General features: G+C 39.2%; 1 protein-coding gene across 1 annotated transcript in view; it reads right to left on the bottom strand.

The window, feature by feature from the left end:
• Positions 1–21,756, bottom strand: part of si:dkey-22o22.2 (neural-cadherin) — a 141,735-nt gene extending 119,979 nt beyond the window's left edge. Inside the window, exon 1 of the mRNA XM_040030532.1 lies at positions 19,799–21,756. Within this exon, the coding sequence (XP_039886466.1) occupies positions 19,799–20,762 (964 nt within the window). The 5' untranslated portion in view covers positions 20,763–21,756. The remainder of the gene's footprint in view (positions 1–19,798) is intronic.
• Between the last annotated feature and the right edge of the window lie 4,481 nt (positions 21,757–26,237).

The raw sequence follows: 26,237 nt of genomic DNA, 5'->3' as shown, positions 1-26,237 counted from the left end.
ATGTGATTAAGGACAAACCACTATGCTTGTGGTTAAGAGGTTCACTATCAAGATTTTCAAAGGAACATGCTACTTAATTTTAGAGGGTTTAATATTTGTAATTGTGCAAAAACAATAGCTAATGTACACCAGTCAGTGTTTCCAGTAAGCTTGTGTTGACTATGGGCAATGGAAAAAAGAAGGAGGAATACAGAAAAGGTGTAGATGGATGGATCAAAGAAGGAGGCAAGAAGGAAGAAACACCCCACACTCCTTATTTGGAAGACTGATTTCAAATAGAAAATATGGTGCCAGCCATAAGCTGCTGACTTCAAATTAGCTTTAACATAAACCACTGTGTGATGTCACACTTTGCTAACCTTGCCACAGCCATCTTTTCCTTATGGTTAAAAATAGTTTTTATATTTAGGTAGGGTTAGTGAAAAGACAATTATCATTTAGTTTTGGTGGGTAAGGTTAGGTTTAGGGGCTAAGGACCTCATAAAGGAGTATAAACGTGTGTGTGTGTGTGTGTGTGTGTGTGTGTGTGTGTGTGTGTGTGTGTGTGTGTGTGTGTGTGTGTGTGTGTGTCTGGTGCCTTATCTCTCCCAGTCGCAGGCTGTGAAGCCCTCCAGAACATTCCACCAGCTCTGAACACACGGCCAGCTGGCATGCACACACACACACACACACACACACACACACATACACACACACATACACAGTAGCCTCACACAACCCGGCTTTTGGCCCTCACACGTCTGAGGATACATGCACCCCAGGCATTCGACGGCAGGAGAAAGACAGAAAGAGAATGAGGGCAGAGAAGAAAGAAGAGGAAGGGAGATGCAGATGAGAAAGAATAAGAAAAAGGGAATCACTTAAAATTAAAAAGAAGGCAGAGACAGCAGTTACAGAAAGAAGCAGTAAACATATTGAATAATAAATGATCAAATATTTAAAGCAAGCTTCTCCAGAGAGATGAGGACAAAAGAATGAAAGAATGGCGGGAGGATGGAAAAATAATAAAAAAAAGAACAGTGAGGAAGGAAAATGATCCCCATCTTTACAAACACTGCTTGATCAAAGCCACCTTGCACTTCTTTGAGGTATGACCTCAGGCCACTGCTACTGCGACCTCCAGAAATCTAGAGTGTGTGTGTGAGAGTACTTGTATTACTGTTTTGTGTGGACATAAATCTGTGTACACAGTCACACTGCAGGGACCCTATTTTCTTTTGAGGACAAAAAGCAAGACCTTAAAATTTTAAATCCAATGTTAGGTAGTGGAACTGAAACAAACTTTGTTTGTTGTTGAGAAGTTAAGAATGGAATGAAGAAGATCAAGACGAAGCTAAAGAGATCAAAGAATAAGTTGAATAGAAAAGGAAGCAAAAGAGAAGATAAGAAAAAGACAGTAAAAGATAGGAAGGGTGAAAGGCATTAAAGAAGTGTATAGGAGGTATAAGAAAGGGTGTAAGAAATAAACTGATGAATAATATGAACAAAGGAAAGGAGAGTTTGGAGACAGGAAGGCCCGAGGAAAAAAAGAATGACTGGCAGGATGTAGAACAAAAAAATGAAGATGACTAGCATAAAGGGATGGGCAATAAAGATGAGAAGAAAGATGGAAAAAACAATTGAGGGTATAAGGAAAGCTGAAAGGGAGAAAAGGGGAGAGAGCAGAAAAGGTCCGGAGATGAAGAGAGAGAAATCAGGACAGTGAGGAGAGCAAAAGAGGTGAAAAGGAAGAGAAGAATAAGCATATCATGGATATTGGGAGAAGAGTAAAAGAGGGAGAAGAAAGAGTGGTTGGAGGAGAGGTTTTTGAAGAAGAAGAAATGCCCTGTAGGAGGTATTGGAGGTGAAGGAGGTCTGGCTCCAGGCTGTATGTTCAGCTTTACTTGGTGAAGGTTGTTTTGGGCTCAGTGAGACACCACGCTGAGTCAGGTGTGCGTCTGTTTGTGTGTGTGCTTGTTTGAGTGATTCATGTGAAGTATTTAAACCAGGACACCACATTTTTTCCATTAGATGAGACAAATGTTCACTGTTATCCTCTTGGTGGGATTTCGATATGTTTACAAGAAGAAAAAAAAAGAGTTAAGGTGGACATATTTTGAATACAGTCACCATTTGGTGCTCCAAAGAAGACTAAACTCTAAATGTACACTTCTTAATAAAATATAAAGGTCCTTTAACAGACGTCTAACTCCAAACATCTCTGCTGTTAGTGGAAGTTTAAATGTGTTCTTTTCCACTTAACTGTGGATTGCACATGTTCCAGTCGTCAGTTTCACGAACAAAGCCACAAATTCACACTCTGTATATGACCCTTTATATTTATCTGGAATTAAATATCTAGACGGAAATTATTTTTCTGTCTAAATCTAACCAGTCTTTTAGAATAGCATAAAATTACTATCGTAATAAAAGGATGGATTTGGGTATCAGAGGGTAGGGACAGATGACCAATATGGATAGCACAGATTGCACCTTTTAGCTCTAAATCTTGGTATGACTTTCAAAAGCTCAGTTTCATTATTTGTGTCATGGTTTTGTCAATTCCAGTGTGAATGCTATCTTACTGCTCTTTCATTTCAACTGTTGTTTCTATTGTTACATTTTTTTTTTTATCACTTTTCAATTTTTATTTTTCCTTTTATAATTTTATCTCTTTTTTTAAAAAATTTTTTTTTTTTATCATTACTGAAATTTTTTCCTATTTTTCATTTTCATCGTGTTATTCATCTTTGTGAGTTTTACCATGTACTTGCACTCACAAAATGGCTTTTTCATATATGTTATATATGATCATGATCCCATTATGAACATATGTTTTAGGTGAGGAAAAGGAGGAAAACTTTCAAGTTAAAGAAGCTGGATTCACTTTGCAGACGTTGCACATGTATGGCTAATCTGTGTAAATTGTGTTGCAGTAACACAAATGGCCACTAGGGAAAATTGTTACTTGTCTGTAAATTGTAGCATTTTATTTTGTGTTTCCAAAAGAGAAACACAACAAACTTTAATAAGCCAAAAACTTCCCTGTAGAGAAACTGATAATAAGGTATAAGCACATGTTCATTCTTAAATAGAGCTGTCATTTTAGGACAGCCTTTGTCATTGGGCCTCTTTCACTACATAGACCTGTTCTTACATGTCCACATGGCTGCTGTCAGCTCAATGAAATGCTCCAATCCATCATATCCCTTACTCTGTCATCACATCTTAAACTCCTGACACTTACTATGTTATCTGAGAAGTCACTTTTGAGCAGTGTTTTGTGGGAAATGGAGTCTCCAGCGGGTGCGTTGACAGAGCTGCGTCACCCTGGTGCTGCTAGAGTGAGACGTTTATTGCAGCTGACACGCAGGAATTCACTCACCTGCTTTATGCAATTTTAGCAGAACAACAAAAGAGAGGTGATTGTAAAAAAACCCTACATCTTCTTTTCATTTTATCTATTAATTTTGTATTCCTTCTACTTCATAATGCATGTTTACATCCTTTGCTATTCCATTATTATTAACCTTGTTTGTTTTCATTTTCTTTTTTTCTTTCTTTAAAACTATTACCACGTGGGTTAAGTTTAATGAAGCTTCTTACAGAATAATAAACAGCGGCTGATGAGATGGTGTTTCAGCTACAGGACCCCACCATGGCATCTTTCATCAGAACTGTTTCTGTTAAAATATAAGACCCCCCTTTCCCCCAAACCCCCAGCCCCCCACCGACACACAGACACACGAAGAAACACACTTTAATGCAGAGACCTAAGTTTCTTCACGTCTCATTAAACAAAGTGAAGCAAGTTCAGGGTTTCCAGCATCGCAGTGATGACAGAGCCGCTGGCTGTTTGTTTTAGCTCCTAAAACTCATCAACACACCTGCAGCCTGCTCATGCAGAACAAACTACACCTCCACTCCATGAACACTCAGCTGTGTGAGGCCAGCTACACATTAAATTCAGTGAAATTCAATTCAGAATGCCTTATTTATCCCTCAGGGGGCAATTTGAGGGAGCAAGTTTGCCAACAAAGTGTACAGGAACAAGTCACCTACACGCATTAAAAAAAGCAATCTAAAAATACCAATTTTGAAGCTCTTGTTTAAGGTTTTTTCTTTCTGTTTGACAAATCAAATCAGAAAATGAATTATGTTATTAACTTCTGAAAAAGGCTAAATTACTTTTTGTCATCATTCACTGAGTTACTGCGTAATCTGCCAAGAAGAACAGTTTCCAAGTATTTGTCTGGACTATTTAGCAAAATGAATGATGTTTGGACAGTTTGGCTTCAAGAGCTTACCTCATTCAGTCACTCAGCCACATACAGCTCTGTTTTTAACCAGCTCTGTGTTCTCTCCTGCTTTCGGAGGTACAGGTAAACTCTAATAATAAAAGGAGTAATCAATAAGAAACTAACCATCCGATTAATGACCGGATGCTATGATTACATATAATATGCATCTCTCTGTGTATCTGCCCATCTCTTTGCCTGCCCTGTAACGAGAACAGCTGCATCCTTTTCTGCTGAATAACTGATCAATGTGTCTTTTCAGGTCAAACCATGGGATCAGTAAATTGTCATTATGCAAATCCTGTTCAATCCTTGCTGATATAATGTAATTGACTGGCAGCTCTTTGATTGACATAAAACTTTCCTGGCTAAATACAGCAAGGTGTTTGAAAATATCTGCTTCTTTAATTAAGAGTCAAGCTTGGGCACATACAAATTAACTGAATGGAGCCAAAAAGACCACGAGGTGCTATTTCATCTTGAAGTATCCAATTACTCAGGTTTAAATTTATTTTTTTATTTATTTATTTACCACTAATAATGAAATGAAACCACTGCACTTGTATTTGCTTTGAAAATGAGGCACACTGAATTTGCTACAGCGCTGATTTACACCTCAGACTGACTTCTTAACATGACCCCAGGGCTCAGTGGGTATTATATAGCTCTCATACCAAAAGGCTGCAATGTTTAAGCTTATTTAACTATAAACCAAAGTTACTCTTACTGCAGTGACGGAAAATGGAAATTCCATGTGATTTAAAAATCCAGAAAAAGATATCTTTTAGTTTATTCGGTTTCGTTTTAACTCTGCAAGCTGACACAAGACAGCCATGACTGAAATCTAAATGTCAAATCACATGATTCTCTGTTTTTTTCTGTACAATTTCATTTGCATACTATCAAATCAATCAAAAACTCTACATACATATGCGGCACGTTACATTTCAGATTTCTCAAAACAAATCATACCAGCTCACTCTGTGCTTGCTAATCAATATTAAAGCATAAAAATATGCATAGTTTAAAATTTGAACAACACTCATGAAACAAACTCTTCCTGTTTTACACCACACTCTACAACCAGAGCGTGTGTGTGACGAACTGGCTCACCATCGCTGCCCCGAAGGGCTAAAAAACTCAGCAAAGAAGACAACAAAATGGCCGCTGCATATCTTCAGTAAAACACTCTCCAGCCTGGAAGCCACTTTGAAATCCACCTCCTCCTCTTCCTCCTCCTCCTCATCTTCATCCTCCAACTCCCTAAACATCAGAAAGAAAAACCAACAAGCTCCGGAGGGGAAAACTAACAGAGAAACATCCTCTCTTCTTCTGTTTTGTAAAATGTTTCTTCTTCTCTGTCTCTCTATGGCTCTGCTGGATCACAGTGATGCATTTATATTTGACAAGTGGCATCAATAAGTCAGCAGGCGTGTAGATAGAAATGTCCTCACACCTTCAGCACACCAGTGTTCAGCGGGGAGTGTGCATCGGAATGTGAGCGCATGCATGAATGTTGTTTTTCTACATTTCTGTTTCGGAAATGTCCTCCCTGTCTCTTAATATATTTTATTTCTGTTCAGCGTTTATCTCTTTGGGTGTCTATATTTATGTGTAAACTGAAAGTACGCACACATCAATTAGAAGAAAATGAACTTGAAGTTAATTACTTTATAAATGCAATTAAAGTGTGTTATTTTTAACCTGCTTGTGTTTTACATAAAGTTTTGAGGGAAATTAGAACAGCAATGCGATAAACTGCGTTGATCAATAAGGGGTAATGAAGTCCAATGACGTTTCTATTATTAATACTAGAGTTTTGAAACCTCTGCTTTTTATCCATCCACTTCTGCTTAACCTTTTCAGGGTCACGGGGGCACTGGAGCCTATCCCAGCTGACATAGGGTGATAGGCGGGGTACAGCCTGGACAGGTCGCCAGTCTAACACACAGAGACAGACAACCACTCGCCATCACATTCACATGTACTAGATCAATCATTTAACCTATCGCCACAGCATATCTTTGGATGGTGGGAAGAAGCAGGAGTACCAAGAGGGAACCCAGGCCAACATGCAAACTCCACACAGAAAGACCCCGGTGGAATGGTGGAATTGAACCTTCTTGCTGTGCGGCAACAGTGCTAACCACCGTGCCATCTGCTTTTTATATATCAAAATTAAGTTGCAGCATTATCAAGTCCAGTATAATATCAAGACTTTCTGTGGAATTTAAAAGGTAAAATGAATATATCCATTAACATCAGAAGAAATGATTGCACATTTATAAGGGTTAGTATAAGATATTGGCAAAAGACAAGATAAGGGTTTTACAAACAAAGCTAATGCTGAGGTGACAGAAGTGGCAGTTCCTTATATGGCCACTAGCTGGCTTAAAAAGTGATTCAATCCCTATAAATAACTGAAATAAAATGAAATAACGAACGATGGCTTTCTGTACAGTTAATTGTAGAAAACAGATAATTCAAGAAGCCTGTGCTCAAAAAAGTGTTAATATATGTTACCACTAATTAAGATGTTGACAGCAGAAGTGTCAACGTTCCAACAGATATAAATGTTATTCAAAGGTTCACGCCATAGAAACAAATAGCTATAAATGCATGCACTTTGCTATTTAATATTCTTCTGCAGCATCTACCAAATGCATTCCTTCAACTTTCAGTTACATTTGATCAAATTTAAGAAAATTTAGTTATTATTCAGAATTCCTTACCCAAATATTCTGAGTATTTTAGTACTAATGATAAGCAACAACTGAATAACAATAATAATAATAATAATAATAATAATGATATTTCAGCCAAATAGCTACTGTTCAAAACATAGCACATTACCAAAAAAAAATCAATAAGTAAAATTCATATATATGCACACACATAAATAGAAATAAGCACACACATAAAACACAATAAGATCTAACAGAGTCACAAGAACAGGGTCACTGAGCACAGAAAACGTGCATGAAAAGATAAAACACAAACATGGCTCAGCTAGGTGTTACCAGGCCGTGGTGGCCGGACTGGTTGACACGTTGACACACTCACACACACACTCTGGCGGACCCCTCGGGGTGTGAGGGAGCGAGTGGCGGTCGTCCTGTCAGAGCTGATTTGAGGCCGAGGTGTTTCAAACCCTAACCTGCTTCATATTGGATTACTAACCCTGCACTGAAGAGGTATGTGTGTCTGTGTGTGTGTGTGGGTATGTATGTGTGTGAGGCGATGGACATCTAGACTCATGTTGTCATCCCTGAAGCGGCATGTGACAACCGTATAAAGTTTAGCCCTCTGTTGTTCCTGTAGTGTATGTTTGTGTGCGTGCTGCTCAGGTTGATTGCCATGCTACATCTAATTTTGAGAGTGTTTTTAATTAGTGGAGCTTCATTTGTCAGGCCAGTAGGTCACACATGTATGCGTGTGCCGTATCTCTGTGAGGACCACTTTGATGTTTAGACTGTGGACATAGGAAGGAGGGGAGGGTTAAAGTGGGACAGTTTAGTATTGGGATTTTTTTTAACAATGTTGCTATGATGAAGATTCCTGGTGCAGATCAATTTAATCTTCAATTCAATCTTTTTTCCTAAATATATTTTGTACATTTGGCTTCCCACTTAACACTCAAAAAATATAAGTTGATGTATCAACTCTGTCTCGGACACAGCTCATAGAAAACTGAACTGCTATTTGCAATTTTGTTGGGGTGATGATGCAGCAACTGGAGGAATTGTTTACTTACCCATTAATGAAATTCTTAATAGTCTTATTATCAGTGAAGAATTTCATTAATAATAACATAGTAGTGAAATTTAGAAGGCTTTTGTACAAACTTAATGGACATGAGGCATGGACGCCTTGACTTTATCACCACACAAACTTGATGGATGTGTCAGTGCAAGTGATTTATTTTACGTTAATTTGCAGCATGTTTATGTGTGTGTATAAATATGTGGCCATGTGGGTCAGGTGCCATGGGACTGCTGTGTGACAGCTGGCATTGAATGTGTGCGTGTGTGTGTGTGGCAGATGGACTGGTCAGACTGGTACATCAGAGGATATATGATATGAACATTGTGGAAAACACCTTCTGCTGTGAGCACTATGAAGGCCAAAATGTTATTGCAGCTCCCCATGATGTTTAAAGGTCCATCTGAGCTTAATGATGGTGTATCATTTTCACTGTAAAATTAATGGGGATTAAACATTTGCGCTCTTATTTATAAACAGACCAGCTCATTAGTTACTTTCTGCCAATCTGCCTTATTTTAAGAAAAATAGTAGTTTCTTTGTCTTCTTCACCATCAGTGAAAATTCAGACACTGGAACTGCTGAACTGCATCGTATTCTGAATCACCGTTTGAGATAGCAAGATTAAAAGTAAATGCAACCAAACTTGACGTTTGGCTATTTATTTATTATTGTTTTTTTACTAGATTCTTTACTATAGTCTTTACTACTATTTTCTATATGTTACACAGCCTGATTCTACTGATAGAAATTCAAAAGTACAATCATGTTCATGAAGTGTTTTTTAGTGGAGAAGTTAACTACAACTCCAAAGTTTGGCAAAAACAAAAGAAAAGAAAAGAAAAGAAAACCTAATCAAGACTTAAATCTGTGTCACAAAAATGTTTTGGTAAAAATATAATCTGTAAAGTCACAAACCCATATTGCTTGGACAGAGAGGTTTAGTTGGATGCTGCCACTTGTTTTACCTCCAGGTGCAAAGTGTGAGCTAAATGTCTAAACTACAGATGTAATAATACCTCCTGCGTGTGTAAATCCATGACCGTATTTGCTACACATTTTTATTAACAGTACAATAATGAGGGGAGAAGCTTCTCAAACATTAGATGTAAAGGGTGAAGGGAGGGTGGGGGTGACAGGAAGTTCACTGCAATTCTTGCTTAGACCTGCGGAAAAATCCTGCTTTTACTGCTGGAAACGAAACTGCCTCCTGAAAATGTTGAATGTCCCCAATATCTTCACTCCCATGGCTTAGCGAGAGGTGATAAGCAGCAAGTAAGCAAGATGTGTGTGCGTGTGTGTGTTCGTGTGTGCAGATGAAGCCATAATGAAAGCCCTTCTTCTTCCTAAAGCACACTAGTTGAACTGCTGCTGCTGCTGCTCCTCCAGAGGAACTATTTGTTTGGTTGTTTGAAAAAGATCTTTTTCCATGGCAGTTTTTTTTTATCCTCTAAAGAGTGTGGTCTTTACATTTGAGGGCATAATTTCTTGATTTTATGTTCACATATTTAAAATTACTAACATGGACAAATTCCATATGCCTCACTTACAAAATAACTCTATCTTACTGACAAAGTAATTTTCTCTGTGAGTAATTACAATGGCTACAGAGAGAGCAACAAACATTCCTCTTGAAAGATAGCTAGGCATATATGTATCTACAGTAGATAATACTATACTATATAAAGAGTAAATTTCAGATCCAAGAGCTCCATGCAATGTGTAAAAAAATTCTGTTGCCCAGAGAAATGACAGTAGTAGTGGTGAGAACAGGCCTTACCATTTCCTTTCTGTCTTCTGCCCCGATCCCCTAAAGAGACGAGTTCAGTCCTGATAAGGCGCTGAGTGGAGAGTATACTTTTTAATCAGCACAGCGACCTTGACTTGAAGCGGAGGAAGAGTGAGCCAAAAAGCGGACAGAGAAACCATCTCCCCTGGGGTCAACCATGAGGGGTGAGAGGAATAAGAACCCGAGGGAGACGAAGATGAGGAGGACAAAGCGAGGAGGAGGAGTGTCATGCTGAAGATTGATGGACAGACCAGGACTCTGGAGACGCTAAGGTTTTAAACGTGATTCTTCATGCTGCGGGGATCAGTGAAGGTCATAAACTGCTGCTGGATAAAACTGACACATCATTGAAGTCTACAGTTCATCACTCTAAAAAAGTTTCTCTCACCACTTCCATGCTGAGTGACTTCTCTCATCCTGCTACTTTGTAGATATCGCTTTCAGTTTACTTATGCAGATAGAGGAGGAAACAGTGCTTCTTTGACATATGGTTGATGATAGGTAAGTTCTATTAAAAGAAAAACTGGTGCAGCCTTAATGGGAGCCAACATCATCAAGTTTAAATGTGAAGTTTAGTGCCACTTACCCTATTATATTTTATACAGGTAAACTTTTTTTTCACAGTTAAAATTGTCTTTATAGTATCTTTAGTGGTTTCTTTATCAACAACAGATATTCTAAAATCTTCTCATGGCAATAATGATGCAAACAGATTTGGGTTAACTTAACAGTTAGTGTTAAGGCTTCTGTAGCAAGTTTAAAAATTTGTGAAAGGCTCTGATACGATTAATGAGTCAGTGAAGCTCACTTCTGACCAATGACAGCAATACTGATGTGAGTTGTTGAAGATATCCTAAATTTTTCTGTTTGTAAACATTGCTTTCCCCCAGCTGTTAGCCGCTGTTACTCTCTGTTAGCCGCTGTTAGCCAGCATTAGTGAAACTTTATTTGAAGTGGCTCTAACACTGTTGGCAAATAAACTTTCACACTGGCATAATGTTAGCTTATAACCACCTGTTGTTGTTGTCATTTAGAGCCTGGACTTCAATTCAGGAGATGAGGCTTATTGTGAGGAGGAAAAGGATGACATTTTTTTCAGATGCCAGTCACATAGTCTCTTTTCTTCCTGTTTTTACTTAATTGGTAAAGGGGACTCTTTCTCAGATAATAAAACATACATATGAACTATGAAAATATCTTAAGTCTGAAAATGCAGACACTGCACTGCACACAAATGAAAAGTTATCTTTCCCATTACCTTTGGCATTCTAATAATGTGACCAATCTCTAGCCACATACATTAAATGCAATTAGGCTAAATAGCACTGTAGACACTGTAGTCAAGATGGCGGCTTCCACAGACCATCACTCGTTCCTGTGTATTTTTAAGAGATTAATTCTAAGTTTATGAGGAAGCATCAGTTTGTTGAAAGATGTAATTACACACTAAACAGTGTACATTTATGAACACAACATTATTTTTTCCATTAAATTAACAAACAAACAAAAAGTGTGTACCTTTAACTCACACAGATGCCACAGATCCATCTACCAACACACAGTGACTTCTGTTCTTAATAGTCATTGCATAGTTTCACTTTCTAATTGATTTTGCATGATAGGTCATTCATCAGGTAACATGGTCTTAAGTTGACACAGATACGTCAGGATTCAGGCTGATTATCAACTTGCTCAGTAGCTGTCGGATTCTGTTAATTTATACCCTATGAATTTTCAGCCACACTAGCAGCGCCATCCATCTCATTATCAATCCCCCCGTCTGTTTCCCTCCTGAGCTGTAAGAGAACAGCATCAGCCGAAAGTGATGAGAGGCAATTAGCAGGGACACGTCAGCGCACACACATGAACAAACAATGATGTGTAACAACCCCGAGGGTGTGCGTATGTGTGTGTGTGCCTGAGTTTGCATTGGGGGAGTAAGCTAACATGGAGAAGACAGATGTGCAACATATACATGCTACCAACATATACACACAGCTGAGGTCACTGTCCAGTTGTTTGCATGTGTGTTTTAGTTTGTGTGTGTGTAGGTTCACAGACAGGGTGTTGTTTTTTGATGTTTTCTGAAGTAAACACTGCCGTTCAGTTACTGAAGGGGAAGTGTGAGTCTGACTGCAGATTACTCCTCTCTATCCCTTCATTCATCCCTCCATCCCTCAGCAGGGCAAGAGATGGAGACAGAGGGGAGGAGGAAGTCAGTTTGTATTATCACTGTGTGTCGGTGCAGGACGGCGAGAAGAGCAGCTCGACTAAACCGGGGAGAAAAGACGTCTCTGTTCACTTCTGTTATATAATCCCTGCTCACACGCCGAAGCTTCATCTGAACAAGTCTTGTCGTTATTACTGAGTGTTATGGTCTTATTTTTTTTAGAAAAAACATCTGTCGACCAGCACTTACAAACATCAAGCTTCCCTACCAGCCCTATTTATTCAAACTGAGGTACAAGAGCTTTAATTTCTGAAGAACTAATGCTTAAGAATTTTCTCAGGGGTAAATATTTCTCCAAATATTTTAGTTTTGTCAAGATGCCATACTTTGAACTACAAATCTTACACTCATGTTCACAGAAGGATTCGTCTTTTGGGCCCCACTGGTAGGTTGTTTTATGTACTGGACAGAAAACACAAAATATGAAGTACCAGTTATGCAAGACATATTTTGGGGTGGGGTAGGAAACTGTTTTCTCCGGTTTTCATCCCAGACCCTGTTTTATATGCATTTGCATCCTTTTTTTGATGAAAAATTACTGTGTCATACACTTAGTACATTGCTGGATGGGCAAAAGAGGTCACTTTTTTCGTGCTACATACATTCTCTTTAACTCTGAACCCAACTGTTTCCAAAAAGTTTTCAAATGAGGTTATGCATGATGGGTCAGCAGCAGAAATGTTAAAGGTCAAAGAAAGAGCTGTAGAATGGCAAAGGAGAGTGTGTGTGTGTGTGTGTGTGTGTGTGTGTGTGTGTGTGTGGTCCTCAGTATGTCATATGCACACATACACGTCTCCTGTGGTACCCTGAGTGAAGCAAAGTGGTGATCAAGCCTGCAGCTTGTGTGTGTATGTGTGTCTGTCCTCTGAACTATGTTATTAATTAACCCAGATGAAAGTTTCTCAAGATCTGAAACTTGGCTCTATTGATGTATGTGTGTGTGTGTGTGTGAGTGTTTATTGGACAGAGAACATACGTTAGTATGTACTGTGCTTTGATACAGTGGATATGCACTAAATCTAACAGCAAATCTAGTCTGGGCAATAGAAGTATGATAAATGTGTATGTGAGGATTTCCTGGGGTGGTTTACATATGTAGTGGGACTGCACTACATTATGAAATGCTCCATATCCCTACTGATAAGTTGTCTTACTTAGTTTGAAAGATACTGAGAATCAGAATCAGAATGCTTTATAAGGAAAATATGTAATTATTATTTATATTCAGTTCAGTGTCACATACAATGAAAAAAAGCTTCCAAATGTTTGCTAGTTGATCCATTTTGTTCAGTTCTGAGAGAAGCTGACAGTGAAAACTAATTTGTAAAAACACAGCCGTCTTGGTTGTCAAGCAGCAGGCTGGCAATCTCAGAGTTTTTGAGTTGAATTCTCAGTCAAACGAACCCTGTGACATGTTGCTGGATGGTACATTGAAGCCAAATATCTACTTATTGACAGAATTATTTTCCTGAGGGCACCAGGACACTGGTAGGAAGCATTCATTTTAGCTAATGACATCATAATGACGTGTGAAAAATATTGATTCGGTGTGCTGTAAGCAAAGTCGACACTTTTGGAGCCAGTGACGCTTTGGAATCATACACTAGCAGCCTTCAGTGGTATTGCACTTTAAGGTACTTCTGCACTGGGTTTACTTTACTGACCCCCAGGTTAGCACAGAGCTTTCTAAAATGTATATTGACAGAATTTGCTCTAAATTACAAGCATCAAAATGTCTCTGAAACAACAAAACAGTTTGAAGAACTTTATGTAATAAAAAATAAATAAATAAAGTTCCATACTGTATATGCATTTATTCCACATTGCTGCACTGGGTGTGTATTTATTGGTACAGTCAAGATTAAATGACCTTGTCCTACTTGGTGATTGGTGAGCAGTCTTGCCCAAGGGTACAGCTGATTGGCTGTCAATAAGCTATTAGGACAACACAGAGAAACAGAAACAATGGGGAGGAAGAGTGATGGAAAAGTGGAATGGGGACAGACAAAGAGGAACGGAAAAGAAAAAACAGTCTCTGGTCCATGTAGTTATCCACTGAGATTCCAAGTTTTGATACAGCCATGATATATTATGATGATGATTTATAGCCTTAAAAGCAGGTTATATTCTTGTTTTCATACAGCTAGAATGCTGACCGGACTGAAGCTAATGAATGCTAAGAATTAAGGACCCATTTTAGCTTCAAGCATTCTGAAAACAGTTGCACATACTAAAACTTACATTAGCATCATTGTTATATTGGCAAAATTCATCCCAAAAGTAAAACTGAATAAAACACGTTTGAGCTAAAAACTGATGGATTTTGGAATCAATAATCTATATTCAAATATCTGAATGCATAAAGCTTCAGTATTTGTGCAATTACAAACTGTAAAAATGTTCAATATGGTGAATCCAGTCCATTATTTATGTGTGTTGCTGCTTTGTTGCCTTTTAAAAAGGTCATTCTGGGGAGCTTCAGCATGTGGTCACAGTAATTTATCCTCCAGCACTTTAGACACAGACAGACACACACACACACACACACACACACACACACACACACACACACACACACACACTAAAATACCAACAAATACACACAGATATCGAGACTACTGTGATCAATGTATGTGGCACTGACAAACACACAATCACTCTGATGCTCAGCAGCCTCGAGGACACACAGTCCCATAGTGTTTGGCGTCTTACAAAACACACATTCACACAAACATGTGGCGCTGTGGCAGGTTGCTTCCGGCCTCGGGCTAAATCCAGAAATAAAGACAATAGAATAAACAGAAGGGGGAAAAAATGAGTGTGTGTGTGTGTGAGTTGTGTGTGTATAGGTGTGTATGAGTGTGTGTACGTTTGTCACCTCAGGGCTGCCAAGCACAGAAAATCTGTAGAAAATCCTGACAGACCAGGACCATGTTTGAGAAACAATGTGTATCTGTGTATGTGTGTATGTGTGTATGTGTGTGTGACCACCACACAAACACACTTTGGCTAAAACATTTAATAACAGTTAACAACAGTAGAGCTGCAGCTTAATGAGGGAACAGGCCCGTCGGTGTGAAGGCAGCTGCATTAATTGCAGCCAACAGGAATGATTTTCTCATTTAAATATGCAAATAAACACATTTATTACAGTTAATGAGACAGTTAAAAAATAGAGGCTATGCACTCTGGGAAGTTTGTCTGAGTCATAGTCGCTAATTTCAGCTGGTTTTCTTGCTGCGTTCACATTTGATTACTTCACATGTTCACTGTTTCGTGCTTAAGTATGCTTGTTTTTCCAAGATTTGACAATATTTTATGACGTCTGAATCCAGCCCCCAGTATTCTTATTGAATAACCAATAATAAATTCCAATAAGTGGGGTATTCTTAAAGAATGAGAAGCTGCTTGGAAAATTTGAAAAGAAAAATTGAGCCCGAGTCCGGTTCTATTGAAAATTCCTTCATGTTAAAAGGGAGTTTTTCCTTTCCAACACTGCCAACTGCTTGCTCATATAGGCTTGTTTGATTGTAGGGTTGTATTATTGTTGGGTCACCTTGAGGCGACTGTTATTGTTGCCGCTACACTGAAAAAAAGGCATTGGCTATCTCTTGGATTTATGTAAGCATCTTGCGTGTATTTAACACAATTGCCTCATGCTTTAAAGTTAAGTGTAACTATTTAGTGTAGAAACTACATGATATGCAGAGGGGGTAGATTAAATGGTTCATATCGTGTTCAAGTGAAGTAAGTCAATAATATAGCAATGTTAAATCTTGCGACACTGCACGGGAAGGCATCCATCTCAGTCAAGTCGAGCAGCCGCCTCTACTTTTTTCGGTATACTGAAAAAAGTAAATTGGGTGGTTGTTACATTAAAAGTCTACCTTGTAATTTGAACACAAAAATGCCATGTTTCTATCTTGAACGTAACCAAATCATCTGATCTGTATGAAATTCAACAATTTAATTTTTTCTTGTTGAGATGACATGATATAATCTAGTAAGAATGGTTAGTTGCTGGACTCATGAAATTCACAAGATCACATAAGATTTCAAGCTGCAGGAAAATCACTGGAGTTATAAGAGGCAGACAACTACACACTACACACACCACGTGCATGCTATCGCTATTTATTGTGGTTTAACCTGTCAAGTTGCCTCACAGCATCTATATGGGCTCTTTCTCTTAATAATGACAAGTAGTTTTACTGACATACCTTTATCTTTATTAAGTTTAAACATAAGACCTTGCAGTATGTGTCGTGTAAAGCATTGATATGAAAGTGAAAGTGTAAAAAAGACCTCAAAGGCAGGATTTTCAATAAAAGTGTAGAATGCTACAGAGTGATACAAAATTCTTTGAAAACATGCCAGCTGAATCCAGCTGACATAACATGACATAGCCCTGTAGAGCTTGTATTTTCCTCTACTAAAACAACCTTTGATCAAACATCTGGGATATTTTTGTGTCCTAGTCAATTCCTGATAGCAATAATCTACAAAAACTCAAAACAACTTCACCAAAACATGACAATATTGGGTATACTGGCTATGGAGGGGGTTAGAATGACTGATTTTTATGGCTAGCTTCTTGTGGTCTTTTCAGTGGAGTTCAGAAAATAAACAGAAGAACAGATTGTTTTCGAGGCCCAAACCTAACCTGTGCTTAAACCTTAACTAAACAATCACCGAAAACAATAAATATTTAAAAATCATCAATATTGCTTTTGTCTTATCTTTAAATCTGCAAATGCTCACATTGAAGACATTATTTATGTACAAGTGTCACAAGTGGAAGTCATAGGCATTGGATCTGTTCTGTTGTTTAGACCTAAAGATGTGTTACGTAAAAGACTGTTGGCTAAAAATTGCCAGATTTACCAGCTTTCACCTCACCACAAAATTATTTACTCCGTTGCTCTCTTTTTTGCCTACGTAGAGGAAATGTGTTCAGTTACTAAAGTCATGGCCACGACACATGTAAGGAAACAAAGACGGCTGTTATCATGTGTTTAAATTTATAAACAGTCAAGGATAAAGCAGAGTCAGTAGAGTCACCGCTATCTGCAGTGATGGACATCCTGCCAAGCAGTAAGAGAGACCAGTGCGTGTCTGTGTTTGTGTGTGTGCGTGTGGTGGGGGGGGGTACATACACCTTGACATCTGTGTGTAATTTTATTATATACAGGCAGTGAGGAGAGCGTGGGACTGCAAGAATTGTGATTCACATCTTCCGTCTTTTTTATTTTTTTACAATCTGCAAATTCAGAACTTTTCTCTGAGTTTCTAAACTAAAGCAAGTTCATTTTTCAGGTCCTTGTTACACATTTTAGTTAGAAATCCTGCCTGACTAAAAGTAACTGATCCATTCAACTAAAAAAAAATACTAGTGATTGATGAATCATTGTTAGATTTTTTTTAATGAATAATTTAGATGTAAACTTGATGATTTCAGGGAAAAAGAAAGGACTCATCTGCAGATCCAGAGGTTAAACTTATGTTCCCTGTTTGACCGGCATTAGTCGGGAACTTCCAACTGCAAACTGTTTAAACTACACAAACAGCATCTGATTAGCCAGCTGACCAATCAAAGACGAATGCACTGCCTCCACCAGACCGCTGCTGTTGCCCAGACCTCATCCCCACAGATCAAAATCGCAACCACAGCCGATGAAAGACAGTTCTTCTCAATCAACCGGCCAGTTTATAACACACTCAATGCCGTGTTGACCAAATCACACACTCTTTCTCTGCAGTCACAAACCAGAGCCAATCTGAGCTCGGCAGTCTGCTTTAACACAAACACTGCTTCCTGTCTGAGGTTCTGGATCTGTTTTGACTTGTGTGTTCAGACCTGGGAGATCTCCAGGTGACCAAACACAACTAATTTCTACAAATAAACATCGGAGATTTGTATCAACTGATTATCCAGATCTGACCAGGACACCGAGTTGCCAGCACAACCACCACCATCCAGATGTGAAGAGTTTAGTCTTTTGATTAAACATTGACTTTGCAAAGTAGGGTGAGCACATTGGCATCTGGATGTCATTTCATCCTGTCAAACTCATCAGAGCTGCAAGACACTAACACATTTCAGACTTGTATGTTAACCAGCAGATTTAATACTATTTTTAAATATTTCTTGGTTTTAAGTGAGTGTAGCACCAGATGTGAGAAGTTTACCTCTTTGAGGGTGGGGAGATTGTGACTGACAGTTTGCTGGGATTGGGTGAGTTTTGTTAAGGGTTAATACATCCATATTTCACCTAAAGCCTAAGTAGAATTTCTTAGGCTATACAGCTTTCATTTGTCCAAGTTTTGACTTTGCTTGCTTCAGATTTTTGAAGACTCCTAAGTAAGAACTGGTCTTTAGGTAGAAAACATGTTCTTTTTAAATGTTGATATTCATCGCTGATGGTAAAGTAGAATAAATGTCTTTCTTTTTTGTAGTTTGTTAAACTCCTTTAAATAGGTCTTTGATCTTTCTGTAATTTCCTGAGTTATTACTCAAACTATGGCAATACTTATAAAGACAAAACTTGTTTTACGTAAATTTTAACACAGTGCACTTGGGCGTGAAAACACATAATTGTGTAAAACCTAGAGGCAGATTTGACCTAAAGAGTGCTACAACCGAAATAAGCTTGTAAGCTCACCTGTAATTGCAGGAAAAGAGACAAAACCATGCAAGGCATAGCTTATTTTAAACAAGTTTTTGCCTATAAGCTTATATCTAAATCTTTTTTTTAACCATGGCAATGTATGATGAAAGAGTGGCACACATACGACCATGTGAATATGGTTTGAAAAGCTGTCCTTTAACCAGGTCGTTATTGCTACATATCACAATCCAACCTTCACCACAGAAATGGCAGATTGGATTAGTCTTTTGGAAATCATGGATATATAAATATTTTATGTTCAGGCTGTGTAACCCTTGTGAATCCTAACTAATAAAGGTGGTGTTAAAAAGGCTAGTAAGCAAAACAAATTCTGTACAAGTGCTGTTTGCCATTTAAATAATAAGCTGGAGTCCAGTTTTTTTCCTTTTGGAGAACTATCAACACATGGATGTATGTGTGTGTGTGTGCTTGTGCGTGTGTGTGGTAACTGTATTTTAAAAGTAAAATCTCTGTGTGAAGTGTGTTGACTTGTATATACTCTGCCTCACCTCGCTCTCAGTTCTGTTTGTCCTTTAACAAATTACTGGCAACAGTAATCTCACTCTGTGTATTTTACTCGCACAGACTTTCACACGCACACACAAGAAACACACACTTGGCAGTGCCGTGTGGAGTGTTGTAAGGAATGAATGAAAGAGTGGAAAGTGACCGTTGAGGTCGATTTAAACTCAGATGGAAAAAAGCCAAAACATACAAAAGCACGCGCGCAAACCTCTCTAAATGAATGAGCACCACTCAATTCTGAAAGGAAGATTCAGCAATAATTTTAGGGAGAAATTATTGCTGAAACTGTCAGAAAAGGTACTGAAAAGGTAATGTTCCTCCACATTACGATTACTAACTTTGGTTTTACCTTGCTGACTCCTGGCCCTACTTTTACATTTTAAAAAAGAGAGATGTGGCTAAGACTCAATAAAATACACTTTGAGTACCACGTCTACTTCAACATTCAAAGGTAGACACCAGCCTCCTAAGCCAGCATGACAATCTTCAGGTAAGTCTGGCTTTCTTTGCGCTTTTACGCACCAAAAGAAAACCAGAATTTTCCTACCTCGGAGGTTCTGAATCTTCACCACCACCTCGGCGGGCTCTCGCAGACTGCGCGCCAGGTACAAACGCCCCGAATCCCGCTCGATCTGGACTGGTGAGTCGGCTTCGGATATCACTTCAAACCACCGTTGATCGAACCTCTGGTCAGGAACTGTGAACACTAGGTCGCCAACTCTGACGTGGTCCGGAACGGTAACTGTGTAGGTCAGCTCCTCGGACAGAGCCCGCGGCATCCGTCGCGCTCTGTTGGACCGGCGGACGTTGATGCGCAAGAACACCGGCTCACCTATCAGTGCTACATCTCCTCCGTCCTTCACGTAAAGGCGCAAAGTCACCTGGCTGAATCCAGCGAGAGATCCTGCTAGGCTCACTTGTCCGTTTTGTGGGTCCACGTGGAGCAGGTACAAGTCCGGTGATGCGTAAAAAGTGACATGTCCATTGCTCTCCGCGTCACCGTCCTTTGCGTCAAAGCGAGCCAGCTCGGTTCCGGGCGGCGTTAATTCATCTACTTCAATCGTCTTGTTCCCGCTGGTAAACCGAGGGATGTTGTCGTTCTTGTCGGACACCTCAATCTGGACGATGGCTCGTCTCCTCATACACCGAGTTGGCAGCTCCACCATCAGTTCGTACATAGCTATAAACTCCCGGTCCAGTGCTTTTGCGGAGACCAAACATAATTGCCCTCGATGGACCCGATGCCCGCGGTAGTGAACAAGTCTGAAATCTGACGCGTAATCTCCCTTCAAGCTGGCAGTGAGGTTCGCACCGGGGCAGTTTGCAGCTGTGACAGAAATTACCACCCCTTCCACTCGCGTCCCAGCTGGAGAGTTCTCCGCTATCTGGCCGAAGTAGCGCGCTGGATGTCCGTGCTGCGCAGACAGACACACCGGTGAGACGTGAAGCAGCAGGAGCGGGAGCAGGCATAGGGTGTCCAGGATAACCGGCCCAGTTACGGCTTTGGTCATGTTTCCATCAAACCCGTTTCCCTTGCACAAGATAGCAAAGTGTCCGCTAACCGGTCTCTGTTTCTTAAAATGACCCAAACAAAAAGATTTTACGCATAAAAAAGAATAGTTATCTCCAGGAAAGCGCAAAGTTCTGCAAGGAAAAAAAATCCAATAATCTAAATATTCCCATAAATTATGCCAGTTTAACTTGTAAATCAGTTAAATTGTCACAGGTAAATGTGATTGCTAAGAAGAGCTCAAAGTCCATCTAAAATGCAAGGAAAACATCAGTAACACTATCATTCAGCGCTCTCCTCTCCAGTTAATTAAGAATGAAATGACAAGAGACTTTTACGCGCAAATAAGATAGGTCTTCTTCCCCACTGCTATTGAAAAAATATGGATTAAGCAATAAAAGTATTATTAAAATAAGCAAGTCTTCAGAGCATATTTTTCTTAGTCCAGCTGCAGTATTTCCAAGTTGGTCCAGCGTGTCTGGAGCGTCACCACTGGAGGATGGAATAGACTAACGGGCACAGAGATACCCAACTGCCTCCATGTGGATCTGATGGCACCGCCTACCAGCGTGGAAGAGAGAAACTAATCACGAAGCAGGAGCAGCACTGAGTGACAGGATGAAAGACCCACCCACTGACAGGCTGAGTCAGCGGATGGGGAAAGAGAGCAGAGAGAAAGGGACCAACAGGGAGGTGGGGTTTGTGGGTAACGTTAAACCTTTCTCATCACGGCCATGGCAAATTTGAGACGATTTTCAATCAAAACTGAGGACCCCGATAATCTCTACCAGATTTACACAACACACGCTGATGCAGGTTCAGCAGGCCATGATAAAAAAAGGGATAGTCTTTTCTCCAAATTAACTAAAATAACTTTTGTTTGTTGGTTTGCTTTGTTTCTCATAAATGAAACACGTCAAAAAGTATTAAAAAGATCTCAAGTTAACTTAACAATTTGCTACATCAAGTTGCACAATAACTGAGGAGTAACCCCACATCGTTATCAGAACATAATTTTATTCCCACTATAAGACAAAACAAATCCTCCAATCTGTTGTGACCTTTATGAACATACTGCAGCATGAGATACATAAGCCTCTGGTTTAAACTGTCAATAATCACTGCTGAAACATAATTAATCCTTTGATTCATATGGTAATGCTATTGGTTTGGATTTGTGTTAAGCAGAAAAAAGCAACAACTAACAACAAGTTGAATGTGATTAGGAAAGATTATGGTTTGGCTTGAAATGAGAACTTTAATTTCATGCAACCATTACAGTCATCTTTACAGTAATAGCACGTGGTAAGGTTATAAAAGGGTCATGGCTAAAAACCACAAGTGATTATCAATTTGAAAATCAATTTGAAAGGGAAGAGTTAATTCCTGTGTTAACAGCCATTCATTAACCCCAACATCCCTCATATTGTGACGTCTCTGTAGTGTCACTAAATGTAGTCATTTGTTAATGTCATTGTCAAACTGCTTGGCAGTGCAGTGGTTAACACTGTTGCCACACAGCAACAGAATTCCTGGCTCAAACAGGCTTGCTAGCTTGAGTTTTCTGTGTGGAGTATGCATGTTTTTCCTACGAAAGTCCAAAGACAGGTTTTAAGTTAACAGGTAATTCAGGATAATAACAACCTTACACTGCACTCCAGTGTTAGCTGGAATAGGCTCCAGCCCCTTGCCCTGATAATTGATTAAGAAAATAAACAATCAATCTCATAATGTTCACATCCACTAGAGGGCGCTGTCACCTGAACGTCAAAATCTGAGATTTTGAGGCATTTACTGAAACTACTAATATTACCATACTGTTTTCTCGTGATTCCTACAAGTCAACCAAAGCCATACTATAACTAGTAATGTATTAATATTTTGGTAAAAATGGTATGGACTCATTTATCATGTTCATATTACAAAACAAGAAAATAAGCCTGTTGGTCTCCTGGTTTGGTATTTCCAGTCAAGAGGTTTGGAAATGAGCAAACACTAACATTAGCTAAAAATTCCATTATATAGACTGCAGGTTAGTCAGCGTGTCTCTTTGGAATACATGCACTACAGATGTTCCACTGAACATGTATTACAGTGCCTAACATAATATTCTAACACAATATTGAAATTATTTTTCAAGTTACAGCATTTTTCCATCATAGACTGAGTTTTAAAGTGTTGACTCTTACCCAAATGCAACAAACAAAGATCTTTGTTACATTTCCTGTCTTCAGTTTGATTAAACTCAACAAGTCCTATCACAATCAGAAGACTTGTAAGTTGGTAAGCTTCCAAAAAAAGGTCTAAATGTAAACTTGCTGCTGTACAATCTTTACTGTGTACAGTCATATTTTATCCAACATGATATAACACACCGTCACACATGAAAATCAACTATCGTTCACAGATCTTTAACATTCACATAATAAAACTCTGTTTTGACAATTTACTTTTTCCCCCTTGTTCATTTCCTGTGTGTCCTGTTTATCAGATCAAACTGTGCCAATAACTGGCTTGAGAACCCTTAGTCTGCATGTCGTTTGCTGTTTCCTGTCTGCAGTAATGGCAGCGGCCCGTAGCAGTGTAATTTATCAGTGCTTCAAAGATTTCAAGTGACAAACAATCTAGTTCTTCACACACATTTTCCCCTCTGTTAGAGATTAAATCAGGCACGTGCGTGTTTGCCTCATGCAGGAAATCCCTCTGAAGTTTGCAAAAATGAGAACTTGTGTGCTTGTGTTCATTTTATTATCATTCATAAAAGCAAAATGAAAACTTTCTCAAGCCTTTGATCACAGACTGGAGGGCGAGAGGAAGCAAGTGAAATGATGTGAAGTGAAATGACATGCAGAATGAAGGAAATCAATTTAATATGTGAGCCCAAAAAACCCCAAAAAATGCTCCCATCTGTGTTCAAGAACAGAGTTCGGTGTGGTATGAAGTTGTCCTGCGTTATGACAACGGAAATTGAAGTGAAACCAGAAGTCTGTGGTTCTGTTCTGGTACGAGAATCTCAAAGAAAATACCATTGGCATTACTAAAGAACTAACTTTGAACAGAACCACAATAATGTGTATTGTGGCTTACTTCATTTTCATATGTTAAAATAGTACTTTCTTGATTAAAGTCCCATTTTTTTTCTTGAATTTTAATTCCTCTTGAAATCTCCACTGAAAACTATTTCTTATTAGTCCTTGAAGTCTAGAAAATGGCATCTTCGCGGGACCTTCATGAATGAATGGATGGTAGTTGAAACCTGTCTGTGGTAACAACAGAAGGAGAAGACTGAGCACTGTGGAAGTTTAAAAATCTGAGTGTAGTGTAGTATTTTCCTGCAGAAAACAAGGGCACATTAAGACATCTGGTCTCATATATCAGAGTGCAGACTGAAGCGTACGGTCAGTTCAGTCTGCATGTATTTCAGCCTGAAACAAAGCAGCATTTTTTCCCCCTTTTTTAAGCAATCACAAGCAGAATTTGTGATCAGCTTGACATTCTTGTGTTTGCAATTTAGCTTAAGTTCTCTGAAGCTCATGTAGCAGTGAGCCACTGCTTCAGGTCTCAGTTTATTCGTGCTGATTTGCCTGTGCAGACTCGCATGCACTAAGGCGACACGATGGCTGCACATTCAAGTCAATCGGTCATGCTTCTTCAAGCCCTCTATCAGGAAACAACCAAAAAGAGGAACCTAATTTGAGTTACAAAAAAAAGTCAAAACCTCACTGCACAAATCAGATATAATGCTCACAGAGAACAACAACAAAAAAATTGTATGAGTGGCTCAAACAGAGAGGCTAAAAGCTTGGAAATAGGCATGCAGCTCCACTGTTGATGTTCCCGTGCTGTGTCTTCAGTTGGTGGATAAAATATCACAGCAACATGTTGAGTTTATAAATGACGGATGGAACGTGGCTGAGCAGGTAAATCCTTCTTACACCTGTGTTAACATTAGTCATAGTTGATTGGATTGAAGGAGGTTGGTGCCAAATCCCCCTAAAATATTTCAGTCTTCCAAACCAGCCCAGCTTTAGAGAATGACAAGCAGTGCTTGCTTGCTTTTTGAAGAGACTTCTGTTGCAGTAAAGCAGAAGAGATGTGAAGGCTAATGATCTCAACCATCATGGACAAAGGACAAACCACAAACTTTATTTTAAAACCTTCAAACAAGTTGAAGTTTTGATCTTCAAACATCTCCTCGAAAACAAAATGTCCTAAATCTCAAAAATGTAAAGATTATTATATTATCTTAAATATCATTTGCACATATTTTACAAAGTTCTTCAATTTGTACACACGCTTCAGTTTTCAGTAATATCCCTACTGTCTAAACTTCAAATCTCTCAGTAAAAAAATATCCCACTGTCCAAAAAAGTATTCACGTTTTACAAATGACATTGACTTACTTTTACTCTTGAAGGCATTATCTTGGCCTCCAGTAACCCTGCGAGTAATCTTGGAGTCAGTTTTGACTAGCATATGTCCTTTAACAGCACACATTCCTTCATCTGCATGATATTGTCAAAATTAAAAGCCTCGGCCTGGCTTTTAAAAAAGTAATTGGAAAAAAAGCACTATGCTGCTAAAAACAGAAAAATAGATATTTGCAAAGTTCTGCCTAAATATGTATTTTACCTGGTTAATGTGTGTGGCGGGGCGTGGTCTGCCGCGCCGCTGCAGGGGAGGCGGATGCACCTGAGCGGCACCCGCAATCACGCCTCGCCACCTTAATGTCTGTGCTATTGTGTTGGTATGAGTCGGTCTGTGAGCTGAAAAGCTACAGCCGGCTGTATGCGAACAGCAACCGTATGTGAAAAGTGGTCAATAAAGAGATGTTGAAAAGCATGTTCATGGAAACATCGTCGGGTCTGCCGTGATATGTTTACAATGGGACTTCTGCTCCCGAACCTCTGCGCACAGCGTCTGCAAATCGGGGTTGTACGAAGTCACTTTCATCTTTAAGCAGGACTGTAAGCTGTCATCTGTGAGGCATGAGCGGTGTTTGTTTTTAACATAGTTCATGGTGGAGAATAGCTGCTGACATAATGTGGATCCGAAGATTCATAACTGGCCTACCTCAGGTTGAAAGTCTCGATAAATGCACGGCGTTTCGGCGGGTATACCGGCATCCGTGAGTGTGACGCTTATTTTGAACGATGAAAAAAATAATAGAATATAATTTTATTTTTATATTTCAATATCACAATAATCTTCCAATTTAGAACTACAAGTTAAAAAAGAACTAACATAAATAAAAAACACTTCAGCTAAATACTTCTAATTTATTTTCCCAAACCATGCAGAGCCGCACTATAAGGACTAAAGAGCTGCATGCGGCTCCGGAGGCGCAGGTTGCCGACCCCTGGGTTATTGGATGGAGCTCCCCCAGTAACGCTTGTTTTATTGTACAGCGGTTATGTCCATTTGCGTATGCATTTGCCTATGGAAAGCCTAGAGACAGGGGTTTTCAACCTATGCA

This window comes from Simochromis diagramma, unplaced genomic scaffold, assembly GCF_900408965.1.
Source record: "Simochromis diagramma unplaced genomic scaffold, fSimDia1.1 OVJJ01000361.1, whole genome shotgun sequence".
NCBI classification, from domain to species: Eukaryota; Metazoa; Chordata; class Actinopteri; order Cichliformes; family Cichlidae; genus Simochromis; species Simochromis diagramma.
This window is presented reverse-complemented; position numbering and strand designations above follow the sequence as displayed.